This window comes from Pituophis catenifer, unplaced genomic scaffold (assembly GCF_029215685.1).
Source record: "Pituophis catenifer annectens isolate HBS135680 unplaced genomic scaffold, rPitCat1.0.hap2 SCAF_11, whole genome shotgun sequence".
In the NCBI taxonomy this organism is placed as follows: Eukaryota; Metazoa; Chordata; class Lepidosauria; order Squamata; family Colubridae; genus Pituophis; species Pituophis catenifer.
Window position 1 is genome coordinate 27,287,986 of NW_027256891.1, and position 16,981 is coordinate 27,304,966.

General features: G+C 47.0%; 1 protein-coding gene across 2 annotated transcripts; it reads right to left on the bottom strand.

Annotated features, from left to right (window-relative positions):
* Positions 1-222: 222 nt before the first annotated feature.
* IL13RA1 (interleukin 13 receptor subunit alpha 1) lies at positions 223-16,081 on the bottom strand. 2 transcript variants are annotated; one of them, XM_070951755.1, is made up of 10 exons: positions 16,009-16,081; positions 12,240-12,403; positions 11,083-11,212; positions 9,691-9,811; positions 7,332-7,510; positions 6,353-6,489; positions 4,575-4,722; positions 2,212-2,311; positions 1,874-2,005; positions 223-1,233 (listed from the first exon to the last, which is right to left on the bottom strand). In XM_070951755.1, the coding sequence occupies exons 1-10, from the start codon at positions 16,067-16,069 to the stop codon at positions 1,071-1,073; spliced, it is 1,335 nt and encodes a 444-aa protein (XP_070807856.1). In that variant the 5' UTR covers positions 16,070-16,081; the 3' UTR covers positions 223-1,070. The 2 variants fall into 2 exon arrangements, with proteins under 2 accessions (XP_070807856.1, XP_070807857.1); XM_070951756.1 differs by having other exon boundaries at positions 1,126-1,239; positions 1,878-2,005.
* Positions 16,082-16,981: the final 900 nt, after the last annotated feature.

A 16,981-nucleotide genomic window follows, 5' to 3' on the forward strand; every position in this document is an offset into this window, starting at 1 on the left:
TACCGGATCCGGCGATCCGGTCCGAACTGGGAGCATTTCACCCCTGCAGTAAATGTCAAAATACAAAAAGAAACCCTTGCTGACTGGCCTATGGACGTGGGAACAAACCAATGAAAAAAAAGGCTCACCAACCCCTAAGAATATCAGCCCGGGTGGGGGGGGAGGGGGCTTACAAGCGCTAACCCGCAAAGTATATCATAAAACGAAAGTAGTTTCTTCCATTAGAAAAAAAAAAAGTATCGTTCATTGTTTACATAAAATGGCACAGCTCAACAAAGTTTTTACAGAACCTGAAAAACATAACAAATTAATCTCAAGGCTTTTCACAGTTTTCTAGGGACAAAAAAAAATAGGTTGCTGGCGAAGATAAATTCACCAGCTCAAAAACAGCACTGTAAGTGTAAACATGGATCTGGACACGCAGTCAAGTCCTTTCGCGTAATTCGCTGGATTGTGCAACTGCTCAGCCTTTGGGTTCCAGCCAAGCTAACAATGATCTTGTTCAGCTTCAGTTCTGCGGTGTCATCTTATCCTCCCCAGTGGTCTGAATGCGCTTATCACGGCTACCGCATCGAAACCTGACTTAAGCAATTAAGATATGCGTAAACCCCTTCCTAGACTTTCTACATTCATGCGCTTGTGACAAGCAAGTGACTGGGAGAAAAAGGGCAATAATAATAATAATAATAATAATAGATGCAAGCATCACCAGTCTTGCCTGCCATTTTGTCTCCTTTTGAGAAATTCTGGCTTTGTCCTGATGGGGGGCTAGGTTGCTATCACACCGTTTGCGTAGGGCTAAAAGCTTTGCCAGTCTGATTGCAGATGGCTGTGTTGCTGCTGAACTGGCACGCGGGTATAAAAACACCAGTCCTTTAGAGCCAATGTTACTTCACAGAAGCTACCGTGTGGCTTGATATTTAGTTTTCAATAACTTTGGGGACAAAGGTTGTTGCTCTTCAGTTGCCAGCTGAAGAGTGAATTTCCACTGCTCCTGTCTGCATTTGCTGGATCCATCAAGGTGTGTTCAACGAATAAGCGAATGCGTGCAAAGGTCTTTCTCCAAGAGGTCACCCATCACCTCTTGAGATGAGTCTTTGTCCTGCAGCATTGGGCTTGCTTGGTTTACATTCAGAAGTCGTTTGATATAAAGACAGCAACTTGACGTTCTCATTTCCTGTAGGCGTTGCGAGTAGAAGCGCAGCTTTTTCCTTGGCTAGCTCATCTTGTAGTCTGTTTCTAGAACAAGAGACAAACACAAGGCCAATGAAATGCGGCAGGCAGAAAGTCAACAGAAGAGTCCTCAATTGCCCTCAAGGGCATGATAGCCCAACATCCTTGAAGAACTACAACTTCTACTTAGGGGTAAACCTGGTTAGATTCCCTCAAAGGTTGTTCTTGAAAATGTTGGGTGGGTCATGAAACAGACTCCATAAGAACAACTCTACTTACTACACTCTCTTAACTCAACTCTTAAGAGTTTTGAAAGCCCAACAGTTTCTTCTTCTCTCCTCTTCTACTTGAGAAAATGAAGGCAGGTCAACCTTGAGTGTCTTTCTTCTCGTTCAGGGCTAAACAGGTGTTGATGTAACTGCTCTAGAATTCCATATTCAAGGTTATCTCTGTGCTTCTGTACTAACAGTTGCAATCATGCAAAGTACTAAATGTGACTAATATTAATTCAGATTTGCATTTCTGTGGCTTAGCACATTGAGTGAAGCCAATCCATATCCTTCTTCTGTATTCTGTGAAATGGATTCATTCAGTAACTAGTTGTTCAACCTTTAAGTGTAAATATATTCCACAAAGAAACCTAGACCATCATCCCCACTGATGCACCTCACTGTATTTTTTTAGCCCGAGTTTCCTTCACCTACTGATTGTATCGGGTTTAATGAATTCGGATGGATATTCAACCGGCAGGTAATCTTCTCTCTGATCTTCAAACATTCGTTTCAGAACTTTTTCAGGGTCAGGAATTTTCGGGAAGATCAACAGCTGAATCCTGCAGAGTGGAGAGAACCAAATAATTAGAATATTCCAGATTGGGAGGTTTGGGTTTTCCCACATCTTTTCCATGGGCTGGGCAATGTGATATAATAATTCTTTAATACAAGCCTTCCTTTGTTTTCTGGCTTCCTGACAGATGCCCAGCAACAATGCAGATCGGGGGAAAGGAGCATCTCGCAGTCCCTGCAATTAGTTTCTTACCTCTTCAGATAAACGAGGAGAACGATGGTCAGGATTGCAGCACATAATGGAATCGTGACAAACAAAATAATGTTCACTGTTTCAAACTTGTCCCGATTATCTAAAAAAAAAAAAAAAAGGCAAGGACAATGACACTGTTTCCAGATGAAGCTAGAAGGACGCAAGAACAGACCACCGTTGCTAAATCATTTCCTTCAGAACAGTCAAGGAAGACTATGGAAACTTCACATGGTTGGAACCTCAATTTAGACCAGAGGTCGGCAACCTTAAACACTCAAAGAGCCACAAAGGTCCTAACTGGAAGCCCCCATTCAATTCTGGAGCCGACCAGAACTCTGGTTCCCCCATCATAGTCTCCTCCTAGCGCAGCATCCTTTTTCCTCTGCTGATCGGAGGTCCAGTTTCCCCACCATAGAGTCTCCTTCAAGCGCAGCATCCTTTTTCCTCTACCTGTGCTAACCAAAAGCCCTATCAATTGTGGAGCCGACCAGCAACAGGGAGCCGCAGCAGAGGGATGAAAGAGCCACATGCGGCTCCAGAGCCGCAGGTTGCTGACCCCTGATTTAGACAATCTTCTCTGGAATGGAATCATTGAGAGGGGCTGGCAAGGGGTTCCTGAGGTGGGAAGGGGCGTTTCCATGGCCACTCTCCCTGCTGACAATCCAAATAACAAATTGGGTGTGCCCAATCAGCCTTGTGCATATATGCGCTCCGATTTACAAAGGACAAACTACAGTGAAAGAAGACCTGATTCTTATGCTGAAGGCATTTCCAATTAGAAGAATTGGGAAGTAGGTAACACAGGAAATTCCACTGAGTAATAAGACTGCAAGGAAGAGTAAACCAGATCAGAAAGACTGACCAAAAGCTACAAGCTCAGAGATGTGATGCCCAGTTCCTCACTCTCGTACTAACAACCACTTCAAGGGCAGATTCATTTGAGGAGCCAGCTGCTTTTATTCTTGGTGACCTCAGCAAAGACAGCACAGATGAGAACCAGAGAAAGGAAAGGACACTCCATGCTCATCCCCTCATTAGGATGGGACAAAGCTAGGAGATGTGTTGTCTTCCAAGAGGCATACCGTATTTTTTGGAGTAAAAGACACACCTTTTTCCCACCTAAAAGGGGGTGAAAATTTGGGTGTGTCTTATACACCAAATGTAGCCCCTCCCACCTACTGGCCCCCACCCTTTGGCCTCTGCCTCCCAGCAATTTACCTCCTTGCAGCAAGCAGAAAGAAGAAACAGCCCATTTCAGCTTCAGCACAGCCTAATTAGCACAAGTTGATTGTCTGTTGGATTGGCCTCCCGACTCTCAGCTGTTTCAGGCTGCAGAGATTCCCATTGCCTATTGCTGCGCTGGCCTCTGCTGCTTGCTGCAAGGAAGTAAATTACTGGGAGCAGATTTTTTTTTTCTTGTGCTAACCAAGCTATGCTGAAAACAAAAATGAAAGTAAAGCAGTCCGTTTGCTGCAAAGAGGCAAAATTGCTGGGAGGCAGAGGCAGATTTGTTTTTTTTTGTTTTCCTCACCAAAAAAGGTAGGTGCGTCTTATACTCCGAAAAATACGGTAATTGAATTTGGCTTCCAGAGAATTGGCTATCGGTTTGGAACTATCGAAGGTCCTGCAGTTCTAACCTCTGGAGAGCAGGTCCGAAGGATTCCCACTGAAGCCTCGTAAAGTAGATCTGGAATGGCTCCATTGGAGAGAATCCCATCAATCTAATCCAGACCCTAAAGTCATCCTTCGAGATGGCATCCCTCTCTGATCCTGTCCCTGCTTAGGGCCCATCAAGCCCACAGGGGATGTCCTAGCTAGCAGAATAGTCCTTCCGAATGTAACTGAAATAATCCTATAAATTTAAGCAAGGCAACGAAAAGTGCTCAGTGCATCCCAGGTAGGACGCCGTAAAGTTAATTCAAAGACCAAATACAACCAGCACAAGGTCCTGATACATCGTTTACGTCAGGGATCTGCAACCTTAAACATTCAAAGAGCCATTTGGACCAGGTTCCCAGGGAAAAGAAAACACCGGGAGCCACAAAACCCTTCCCGTCCCTGACTATTTCTTGAGCGGCCACAAAACTAGCATATGCAGTTGAATTAAACGTTCTGTTTTCTTCTGAAAATTTTCTTTTCTTGGATTTATCCATGGTTGGCCTACCGGGGGTTGAAAAGCTCAATAAATCACCTGCTGGCAGGTGTCACACATTAACAGTTGTAACACATATTTTGAGTGACCAGGAGCTGCAGCAGAGGGGTGAAAGAGCCACATGCGGCTCCAGAGCCACAGGTTGCTGACCCCTGGTTTAAATTAAGCTGAACCCACTTGGTGGCTTAGTTCCTTAGAAACAGGTACTCACCCCAGGGCACCGCCTCGCTCCATTCACTCCAGAGACCCCGTGCTTCCTTGCAGTTAGTGCCCATCTTGCCCAGCACAGCCCTTACTCTGAGAGTGTGGTACTTCTTTGCCTCGAGGGTGACAGTTACTTTGGTGTTATCTTCTATAGGCTTTAGAAGAAACATGGACAGCTTTTCATCGTCTACTCAACCATCACTAGGATGGGGTTTCTCAAGATCAGCAACTTTTTTAAACAAAATTAAATCTTATTGATTTTTCTATTAAATACATTTCTTGGTGCTTAATAAACATCGTGTCGTCTGGGTATTTAGTTTGCTTAACAGTACAAATTTGCATTCTTAATCTCCACCCCTTTTTTCCAACCCGTTGTAAAATAGATTCCATGTTTGATAATATTCTACATCCTCTTTCAGTTTTAATTTTCAGTGTCAATCTATCCATTTCTGCACAATCTAATTATCTCTTCATCTCGCGGTATATCTTCATTTTTCCAGTATTGTGCGAAAATAATCCTCGCTGCTGTTAAGACGTGTAATATTAAATACATACATACTTTTCTTATCAGGTTTTCCTGATATTATACCTAATAAAAACAATTCAAGTTTAAAATCTACATGTTTCCCTATCATCTTTTCTATCCACCTGTGTATTTTTGCCCATTTTTTTTTTTTTTGCTTTGGTACAAATCCACTACAAATGATAAAATGTGCCCATTTTTTGGTTACATTTCCAACATTTGCTAGACATATTTTTAAACATTTTAGCTAATCTAAAAGGTGGTAAATGCCATCTATAAAACATTTTATAAGGCTGCTGGAGAATTCTGGAAATTGACGTCACTTGTCTTAAAGTCGCCGAGCTTGGAAAATGCTGTCTTAGAAGTTTTAATGGACTTGACAGAAAAGGATCTCCAGATCTGTCTTTGAGGAAGAGTGAACCCTACTAGCAGTGAATGGAGAGAGGGGTGCAAAGCCATAATTTCTGTCTCCTTTGTGTGAAGTTGGGTTTTGCCAAGGAGCAGGCTGCTTGGAAGAGACACATTCATCATCTCTTGGGTCATCTTTCTCTTTAAAGGAGGAGAGATCCTTTACCTCATGAAGGGATAGAGTTGAGGTCCCACTAGGTCCCCTTTTATATACCAAGAGCTGTATGATGCAGGGACCCCTTCCCTGGATCAGGGCAGGAGGTCTTCTCTGCCATGAATCAAACCTGGTTCTCTCCATTTCCGTTGGGACAATTGGGACAAACCAAGAATTCCCCAACCAGAATGGCCCAAAGGAATTCTGGGAATTTCAGAGAGAGGATTAGAAAAATCAGCCATGGAAAATCTAAGGTCTCCACTATCTTCAGAGACGATATTGCACCAAGGGACATATCATATGTAAGAGTCTACTTTCGGTCTTCCTGAGTGGGATCTCCCTGGATGAGGTTCGGTGATCACACTGTTATGGTCACCATCATCATCATCCACCATCATCATCATCATCATCATCATCAAATCTACATTTATATTGCTTCCTACCGAAATCACATCACCGCTTACAATTTGTCTCCAGATCTTCTTTTGCCATCTTGGCTACGAATGATGGGGATTGGAGTCCCAGCCCCTCAGGAGTGCTCAGGATTAAATTATTGTGGTTTAATTGTACCAGAGATGGTGCCTCAAAGCAGTTTGCAGACAACTCAAGATAATTAACTCTACATTCCATGCGCGATATTTCAAGCAGTAAAACGCTGCTTTTAAAAAAAAGAAACGAATTAAACACTAAGGCAGCTTACCTCTTCCTTAACGCCATTGATTTCAACATTATAGCATATGCCATTCCAGGAGCTGGGAGGGTGCCATGTTAGAAAATGAACATTACTGCCCTGCACGATTTTCAGATTTGATGGTGGATTCAGTTTTATTGGATAATCTAAAAGAAAAACAGACAAGGAGGTGCTGCATTCTTGTTCTAAATCCCATCTTCATTATTCTTACAAACACGTCGAGATCAATCAACTGTCATTTCCATTTCATTCTCTTCTAATTTTTCTGCTGGCCTGAAATTTGGTGGGTCAGTTTCCATTCAATGGTTAATTTGAATGCGCATCGCTCCTAAAGTAAGGGGTTTATACCCATTTATACATCCAACCTAGCGATGCTCGGTTTTGCGTGGGCTCTCCTCAAAACACACCTGTTATTGTGCCTCCAAACACGGGGCCACCTGTGCAAATGACAAGCGCTCGGTGCCCAAATTTTGCAAACCATGATGGGGATGAACTTCTCTCCCAGTCCCCACATGCTTCTGGTTCTTGGTAAAACTTCGCCCGTAATGAAGCATTGGTTGGCTTAACGATCACCGCGAAAAAGATAATAAAATCTGTTCGTCAAAGGATCGACCTCTTTTAAGACAGTTACAGCATACGACCATAACGGGCAAGCACGTTGGCGGTTGTGACGCATATTTTGAGTGACAGGGAGCCGCAGCAGAGGCGTGAAAGAGCCACATGCGGCTCCAGAGCCACAGGTTGCTGACCTCTGGGCTAGGAAGGAGACTTTCCTTCAAAACTGGGACTGTCCACCAGAGCAGGGGTCTCCAACCTCGGCAACTTTAAGACTTATGGACTTCAACTCCTCAGCAAAGCTGGCTGAGGAACTCTGGGAGTTGAAGTCCACAAGTCTTAAAGTTGCTGAGGTTGGAGACCCCTGCACCAGAAGACAGTCCTTACCTCCTTTCATTTCCTTACAAAGACTCCACCAAGAGGGAAAACCTACCAGGCTTTTCTGTACCTTCCTTGGTAAGCACGCACACCGGCTGGATGTCTTCTGAGTTGCTTCGGAGAGAAAGAACCAGAGTGCGTTCTCCGGAACAGTTGATCGGAAAAACACATCGGAAGGTGTCTCCATCGACGCTACGATTTGTGCATCGCTGCCTTTCTTCCAAGTTGTCGTGCCTGAAGGTGGGTGGATAAACAGATGTGAACAAGATTCTCCAATCTGTGCACCAACAAACATAGCCACATAGTGTTAGTTTCTGTGGTGCAGAGAGTCAAGGAGATGACCTCAACAGAGGCATGTGGAAAATCTTGCCTAGAGAAGGAGGGCTGAATTTTCTTTTTTAAGACCACAGCAATGAAATAATATCCAGAAGCCTTCATAATTGAGCGGTAGCAATATTTGTCAGCATTGTTTCTTTAAAATCTGGGGAACTCTGGAAGTTGAAGTCCACCCACCATAAAGTTGCCAAGATTGAGAAATGTTAAACTACGAGGAGGAGGAGGAACAGAATAAATCATTGCAAGGTTGTGTGATTACAGCCAACCTAAGCCAAAATAATTTAATAGCCTTATAATAGTAGACATTTGTCTGTTACAGCTAAAAACTTTATCACAACTTCAAACAGGAATCACATTCTAATATCCCCATTTTCTCCAGTCTGGTTCAAAAACAAGATAAACCTTTGAGAAATATTATGAATTACTAAAGGATTTGGAATGCAGATGTTCTGTTAGAAAGCAATTCTTCAGAAATGCTATTCTGAAATCTAGCAACTCATCCTTCGGACGAGCCGTGGAGATTGGCTGTCTGTCTAAAGACCTTCAAAAAACATTTTGAAACATCATTCCCTTAAATAAACAATGTCATTTTATTTTAATTTATCCAAGAGGTCAGCCTGCAGCACAATTTTAAGGACTGGGATGGGGTCCAAAACACAGCAAAAATTTAAACCAGATTTAAAAAAGAAAACTTGAAGATGGAGCTTGCCACCCACGACCGATTTGAAGTGTTGTGATGGGAATCGGTCTGGCGGGTGTTGCTGACAGGCCCCAGCTGAAGAGTTTTTCCTCCAATTATCTCCCTTGATTTAATCTGCCTCTTAATGGTGAAAAGCTCAGCTATTTCTGGATCTTCTTTCAGAGTTTCCACTCGAAGATCCAGATGGATTTCAGGAGCCATAAACACTAGATTAAAACCTTCTACAGTTCTGTCCTGGAACTTTGGAGTGTGAAAAAAATACAAAAGCCTACTGAATATCAATAGTCGATTTACAACATTCATACAACAAAGCTGTTGTACAACAAAGTTGTTGTACGACAACATACAACAAAGTTCATTTAGTGACCATTTGAATTTACAATGGTACTGGAAAAAGTAACTTATAACTGATTTTCATATTTATGACCGCTTGTTGTGGCCCGTCAGCGGCCTGTGCAGATTGTAGCTGATTCCGACAATGAGGAGGCTGGTGTGGTGCTGCGCCAGCAGCCTGTGCAGCTGGCGCTCGAGTCGGACAGTGAGGAGGCTGGAGAAGATGTGGTGCCAGAGGCAGGGATTCAGCCAGGGCCTTCAGAACCTCCAGAAGCTCCTTTAAGTGAAGAGGAAGAAGAGGAGGAGGAGCCTCTTCTCAATGCACGGGCACACGCAGAGCAGCCAAAAGGCAGGAGTGGCTCCTCAGGAGGAGGTCTCCTCGAGAGTAAGGCTTGGGGCTAATTGGCCACTCCTTTAGCCTATTTAAGGAGGAACATCGATTGCAGCAAGCTGTAGGGAACAACTTTAGTTCACTCTCCTTTGCGTCTGGATTCTCTGCAAAATTGCTTCTGGGCTTTCTGCCAACTCTAGTAAGACTGTGATTACCTTATCTTAGAATTCTTGTAGGCTGTTAAGGAAGTTTATTAACAGCCTTTGGTTGAAAAAGACTGAATTATTTGAGTAAAATAAGCTTTGTATAGATTTTGTGTGTGCTGCGTTCTTTGGGGTCCGTAGCTGGGGCAGAACACCGTTGCAGCATCCCTACAGTCAAGTGATCAAAATTTGGACGCTTGGCAACTGACTCATATTTATGATGGATGCAGTGTCGGGGTGGGGTGTGTGTGTCATGTGATCCTCGTTTTGCGACCTTCTGACAAGCAAAGTCGAGGGGGAAGCCAGGTTCACTTAACAACTGGGTTACTAACAACTGCTGTGATTCACAGCCCTGGCAAGAAAGGTCATACAGTGTGGCAAAATTCACTTAACTGTCTCACTTAGCAACCGAAAATTTTGGGCTTGGTTGTGGTCGTACGTCGAGGACTAGCTGTAGATGACACGGGCTCCCGTAAGGGCGAAGAAAAGAACAGGGGTTTCCAATACAAACCAGAAGGAGAGGCTGTAGCTGGTGTCGCGTGGCGCTTGCCTTCCTCGCTTCCACGAACAGGCCATCCATTCCATGTTATGACAAACGCAGCTGACGTTCGTAGCTCCCGTTTCTGCTTTCCCTGCAAAGGGCAAAACCAGAACATCCATCTATTCCAGAGGCCTTCAAACTTGGCAGCTTTAAGACTTGTGGACTTCAACTCCCAGAATTCTCCAGCCAGTTATGCTGGCTGGAGAATTCTGGGAGTTGAAATCCACAAAGCTGCCAAGTTTGAAGACCTCTGGTCTATCCACCTGCCCAAAAGCAAGGAGGACAGCCTTACATTCCCCGGGTCTGAAATTCCCAGCTTAAGCCCAACATTAAATTCACCTGCCCAAATGGCCTTTGCCATCCTTAAGGGCAGCAGATTTCCAACCTTGGCCACTTTACAACTTGTAGACTTCAACTCCCAGAATTCCTCGTAAAGTGGGCAAGGTTGGAGACCCTCCCCTGTTCTAAGGCAGCGGTCAGCAACCCGTGGCTCTGGAGCCGCATGTGGCTCTTTCATCCCTCTGCTGTGGCTCCCTGTCGCTCAAAATATGCGTTAGAACCGCCAATGTGTGATACCCGCTGGCATGCGAATTATTGAGCTTTTCGAGCCCCCTGTAGGCCAACCATGGATAAATCCAAGAAAAGAAAAATTTCAGAAGAAAACAGAAGGTTTAATTCAACTACATATGCTAGTTCTGTGGCCTCTCAGGAAATAATCAGGTATGGGAAAGGTTTTGTGGCTCCCGGTGTTTTCTTTTCTGTGGGAAACGGGTCCAAATGGCTCTTTGAGTATTTAAGGTTGCCGACCCTTGCCCTAAGGGGTTTGGAATTAAAACCCCAGCAGACAGGAAAATCCTCAGGTAGGGAAATAACAACTCCCAAACTCCCCACCCCCAACCATTGTGTTTTCTATTAGCAGAGACCGGATCTGTGCCAATCAAAATATTTGCACCAGCATCCAAGTATGTGGGTGTGGGTGGGGGGATCTTGCTCGTGTTCCTGTCAAAATCGGTGTGCAAAAGGAATCCGTGTCTGTGACCCCCCCCCCTTCGAAACAAGAGTGGCTTTTCCCTGGGTGGCCTTGCACAGCTGCTTTAAGGAGGCACCCAGACCCCCTCCTGGGCTCTCATCTTGCACCCTCCCAAACTTCCGTGCGCCTTTGGCTCTCAGGCGCTGCCCGGTCTAGTTCTCAGGCAGGTGTTGAAAGGCTCCCAGCCTCATTGCTGGTTTGGCTCCAGAGATGCGGCCGACTCCTTTCTAGGAAAGAGGTCTGAGCTGTTTACATGTGAGGAGGCTGCTGCAATTCCTCGAGACATCAATCTTACGGGAACATCTGCATAAACCCTGCGGCTGAAGACTCACCGTTCTGTTCCAGAGGGATCTCGAACAATTTTCCTTCGTCACTGTTGTTCCTACAGGTTGTTCGTAGCCCAAAAGACATGTTTTTCCCTAGAGGGACCGCCGTTTTCTTGGAAAGGGCTTCACTCCATGTCTAGCAAGGGGAAAGGGAAGGACATATAGGCATTATAGGATGATCCCAGCAGGTCTCCTGGGGGGGAAAATCTCAGGGGTTCCCTGCCTTATTACGCCTCTTGATTTCTTTCTTTCTTTCTTTCTTTCTTTCTTTCTTTCTTTCTTTCTTTCTTTCTTTCTTTCTTTCTTTCTTTCTTCTTTTCTTTCTTCCTTCCTTTCCTTCTTTCTCTCTCTTTTTTCCTTCTTTTCTTCCTTCCTTCCTTCCTTTCCTTCTTTCTCTCTCTTTCTTTCTTCCTTCCTTTCTCTCTCTTTCTGTCTTTCTTCCCTTCTCTCTCTCTCTCTTTCCCTTCCCTTCCCTTCCCTTCTAGGTCAGGGGGTCCCCAACCCCCAATCCTCAGCCCAATACCAGTTTGTGGCCCATTGGGAACTGGGCCACCCAAGGAGCGGGCGAGTGTTATAAATTATAGGCTCGCTTGTGGTTGTATCTCGAGGACTACCTGTATATGGGGTACTGGTAATCCTTGATTTACAGCCCTTCAAAGTTACGAGGAGAAAGTGACGTACGACTATTCCCCGTCCTTACGACCGTCATAGCATCCCCACAGTCACATGGGGATCAAAATCTGGGCACTTGGCAACCGGCATGGACTTATGACGGTTGCAGCATCCTGGAGTCAGGTGGTCCCTATTTGAGACCTTCCCAGCTGGCGTCTGACAAGCAAAGTCAATGGGAGAAGTCGGATTCACTTAGCAGCTGCAGCCATTTGCAGAAAAAGTGGTGAAATCACTGAAGAGCTCTCTTGCTCAGGAATGGAAATTCTGGTCCTGATTGCAGTCGTAAGTTGAGGACTCCCTGTAAGCGATTCACCAGAGAGGGGCCACTCTGAAGAAGGCCCTGCGGAGTTCCTGGTTCCCCCCAGGAAAGAAAATCCTTCTCCGATTGTACCAGCTGGAGCCATCCCCACCCGAGCGGCCCTCCTGAGGACCAGCAGCCCCTGCCCCACGGACCCCCTTTCCCCAGAGCCCCAAAGAAAGAGGAGCCTCACCTCTTGGATCCAGGTTTTGCCATCGAACAGGGCCGTGTAATACATCTCCCCACAGGGATAGCCGGGCGGGAGCCTGACTGGATCCCACTGGACGCTCAAGATGCAGTTGCTCTCATCGAAGACGTAGCTGATGTTGGCAGGGGAAGGCAGGATCGAGAGAGCCCCTAGGAGGGAAGGAAGGAAGGAAGGAAGGAAGGAAGGAAGGAAGGAAGGAAGGAAGGAAGGAAGGAAGGAAGGAAGGCAGAGGGAAAGGTAAGCCAGGGCTCACTTGCCAAGGGGACCCTCTCTTTTCTTCTCTCCTTTCCTCCTCCTTCTTCCTTCCTTCCTTCCTTTTCTTTTTCTCCTTCCTTCCTTCCTTCCTTCCTTCCCCTTTTCTCCTTCTCCTTCCTTCCTTTCCCTTTTCTCCTTCTCCTTCCTTCCTTCCTTCCCTTTTTCTCCTTCTCCTTCTCCTTCCTTCCTTCCTTTCCCTTTTCTCCTTCTCCTTCCTTCCTTCCTTCCTTCCTTCCTTCCTTCCTTCCTTCCTTCCTTCCCCTTTTCTCCTTTCTTTCTTCCTCCCTCCCTCCCTCTTTCTTCCTCCCTTTCCCTTTCCCTTTCTCTTTCCCTTTCCCTTTCTCTTTTCCTTTCTTTCCCTTCCCTCCCTCCCCCCCCCCCCATTAAAAGGCCAAGCAGGAACTGTGACTCAGAGCAGAGTGATTCAGACACTTTGATTTCCAAGAGATCTCTACAGGGGGTCAACTTCAGAGGCCAGATCTCAGAGGATTCCGTCACAGGATGGGTAGGGAGAAAAGGGCAGGAAGGGGCTGAATTCTGGAACCCGAGTGGGAGGGAGTTTCAACCCAGAAAAGTCCGGCAGAGTTTGGTGGATTAAAAATAACCACCTTAAAAACATCCCTGCCCCCCCACAAACCACCATTAAACTAAGGTGTAGTTTAGCAAGCTAGGTGAGTTTGCCCCGTGAGTCTATCTGGTGACTTGTTTCTGTCCCCCTGTAAGATTAGGATCCCAGCCTAATTATGATTTCGTAATTCATTTCACCGCCTGCCGTTTTGTCCGGCAGTTGTGTACACCCCACACGCAAAGAGAGGAAACCCCAAGATAACAGCCCCATGGTGCAATTTTGGAACAGCCCCGTAGCTCTGCCCTCGGCTACAGCAGAGGCTGCCAGAGCCAAGAGCCAGGCTGATGCCAGGAAGGACGGGCAGGGGCACCTCAGAGCTATTCCTATCTCCTGAATCACCCCTGGGGCCACCGAGGGTCTCCAGCCCAGCCTTTGAGTGGCCCTCCCAGCCGAGCCCCTCATTCTGAGCAAGAACCCCTTTTATACCAGTGGTCCTCGACTTACGACCACAACTGAACCCAACATTTCTGCTGTTAAGTGAGACATTAAGTGACTCTGGGTTCCCGCTTGACTGTGCTTGTCCGAAGGTCGCAGAAGGGGCTCACGTGACACCAAGGGACACAGCAGCCCAAGGGGCTCCTGATCCAGTTCTAGAGATGAATGATGGAGTCTGTCATCTGCACCTCCATAACTGTCTGGTTTGGCTCTGCAACCCAACAAGACAGACAGAGATTTCAGAGGATAATTAGAAACTGCAGAAAAAACCATGGCTACCAACCTGCCTTCCATGGAGGACCTGTCTACTGCACGAGTCAAAAAGAGGGCAGTGAAAATATTTACTAGACCCCTCGCATCCTGGACATCAACTGTTTCAACTCCTACCCTCAAAACGACGCTATAGAGCACTGCACACCAGAACAACTAGACACAAGGACAGTTTTTTCCCCAACGCCCTCACTCTGCTAAACAAATAATTCCCTCAACACTGTCAAACTAATTACTAAGTCTGCACTACTATTAATATTCTCATCATTCCCACCACCCATCTCCTCCCACTTATGACTGTATGACTGTAATCTTGTTGCTTGTATCCTTACGATTTATATTGATATTGTTTCTTGATTGCTTATTTGTTCCCTATGACTATCATTAAGTGTTGTACCTTATGATTCTTGATGAACGTATCTTTTCTTTTATGTACACTGAGAGCTTAAGCACCAAAGACAAATTCCTTGTGTGTCCAATCACACTTGGCCAATAAAGAATTCTATTCTGTTCTATAATTACGAGCCAGTTGCCAAGCGTCTTGAGTTTGGATCATGTGACTGTGTGGCTACTGCAACAGTCGTAAGTGTGAAAAACGGTCATAAGTTACCCATTTTTTATTGTGCCGCTCTAACTTTGGATGGTCTAAATGAACTGTTGTAAGTCGAGGACCAACAGTAATGGTTGTCCGGTGAAAATGAAGCCTCTCTTTGGTGCAGACGGCTACCAGTTGAGCTGCACCACCTGGGAAGGTCTTTTGCCAGTCTGCAGCCTGGGGAAGCCTTGGCAAGAGCTGACTTGGGCACCACCGACCCAGGGCTCTGCCCCAGTTGGGCCAGGGCAAGGGAGCTGTGTTTACTTGCTGCTGGAGGGGAGGCTCCTTCCCTCCCCTGGTTCTGGGGAGGAGGGGCAGGGAAAAACCGGATGCCCTTTCCTAACTGGGTGCCTTCCAAATCGCATCATTCCCCACCTGAGGGCACCTGAGGGCAGAGACTCCAACACACCCAGGTGGCATCAAGTTGGACACGCTTCCCTTTCCAACTCCTTCCTTCCCTTTCTTTTTCCTTCTTTCCCTTCCTTCCATCCTTCCCTTTCTTTTTCCTTCTTTCCCTTTCTCCTTCCGTCCTTCCTTCCTTCCCTTTCTTTTTCCTTCTTTCCCTTTCTTTCTTCCTTCCTTCCTTCCCGTTTTTTCCTTCTTTCCCTTTCTCCTTCCTTCCCTTTCTTTTTCCTTCTTTCCCTTCCTTCCTCCCTCCCTCCCTCCCTTGCTTCCTTCCTTCCCCCCAATCATTAGGCAATTTTGACAGCCAATATTTGCAGGATCTTCCCTCCAAACGAAGCAAAGAAGGGGAGAGGACCCCCTCCCCCAGGTTTCTCCAGGAGGTGAGGGGTGGGGAAATCGCACCCCTGCTAAGAAAACTGCTCCTTGTCTTTATTTATTAATTTCATCCATTTATCTGTCCCGCTTCTGTACCCACCCACCCCAATTGCCTTTGGGTGGCAAACCACATCACAACAACGGACGCCATAAAACCAGCTGCAGCCCACCACAATGGATCTGTTTGGGGAAAGACCCCATTGCACTGTGGCCCCCTCCCACCCCCGTCAGGCGGACCTTGGACTACACCTCCCATCAGCTGGGAGCGTAGCCAGAGGCTGCTCTTTCCCTGGGGCTGTTTAGAGGAGGGGTCTCCGGGAAGCGCCCGTCGGCTCTTCTGTACCGCCCTAACCTGATTTGCCACGATATTGTCGCTATTCTCTATTACTGATGTTGTTGTTATTACTATTAGGTTACTACTATGACTCCTCCCGTAGTACTGGAATCACGTCCCCAGGGCAGCAACGAAACAGACCCTCGGCAAATCAAATGACAGGAAAGTAGAAGTGGCAAAAAAAAAACCCAACGTTGCGTCTTTGAGCGCCTCGCTTTTACTTCTGGGAAGTCGAATTATTCAGCGCTTCAACGGAATGCCTGGCGAGGAGAGGATGGGCTTTGTAGTCTAAAGCCCCCCCCCCCAGCCCCAGCCCCAGCCCCCCAGCCCCCTAGGACGGCGGGCTGCGCAAGGCTGAGCGGGCTGGGGATGATGGGAACTGCGCTCTCTCCCCGCGAGGCAAGCGGAGCCCGGAGGGGCCCCGGGAAACGCCCCCCCCGTCCTCCAAGCCCCTCACCTGCGGCCAACACCACCCCTGCCAGGTGGGCCAGCAGCTGCGGCTGCCACGGGAGCCTCATCGGCGCGGCCGGAGCTCCTGCCGGATCGCTCGTTCGCTCTGGCTGCCGGGGCGGGCTCAGACGGGAAAGCTCCGGAGTTGGGGCCGCCCCGGCCCGCCCTAGCCGAGGTGGGGCTTCGCTGCACGGGGCGGCTTCCCCGGGAAGGGCTGCGGAGCCTCTGAGGGCGCGCAGAGCGCCACCCCGTCCCCACGGCAAGCCTGGGCTTGGGCTGCGGGGGAGGCGCGGAGGGAAAGCCCCTGCCCCAGAATAAGGGGGCTAGGCGAGGCCGGGGACCCCCCCCCCCCAGGACCGGCTCTGCGACGAACGGAGACTGGGCTCCCTGCTCCCCCTCCCTCTTTTTCACTTCGTTAACAATTGCAATGAAAAGGATACAAACGAATACAAAACAAAAGCATCAAGAGGAAAATGGAAAGTAGAAAAGAAACCATAACGATACAATAAAAAAAAGAAACAAATATATAAATGTATTCTCCTTCAATTCAATTCGATTCAAATCTTTATTTTCAGTGCGCAACACACCTGCAATGAGTTTGGTTGAGCTCCCTTGGTGGAAACCCCCCCTCCCCCAACACAATGCAACTCACAGCGAAGACAGAAAATCCCCAACCCAATAAACCATATTAACAAAACAAGCCAGTCCTATTGCACCAGTGTGAACACGTTACACGTTGCGCCGGCCCTGCAGGCCATCATACTATGTAGTTATGAGGTTATTTCTCATTCAGGAGCCTGACAGCCCACGGATAAAAATTGCTCTTTAGCCTGTTTGTAGGGCTGGCTATGCTTCTATATCTCCTGGTAGGAGGGTAAAGAAGTGATGGCCAGGGTGAGAGTTGTCCCTGAGGATTTTCCTCCCTCTTCTAAGGCAGCGAGCCCCACCGATCTCATCTAGTGGTATCGGGACAGCCCACG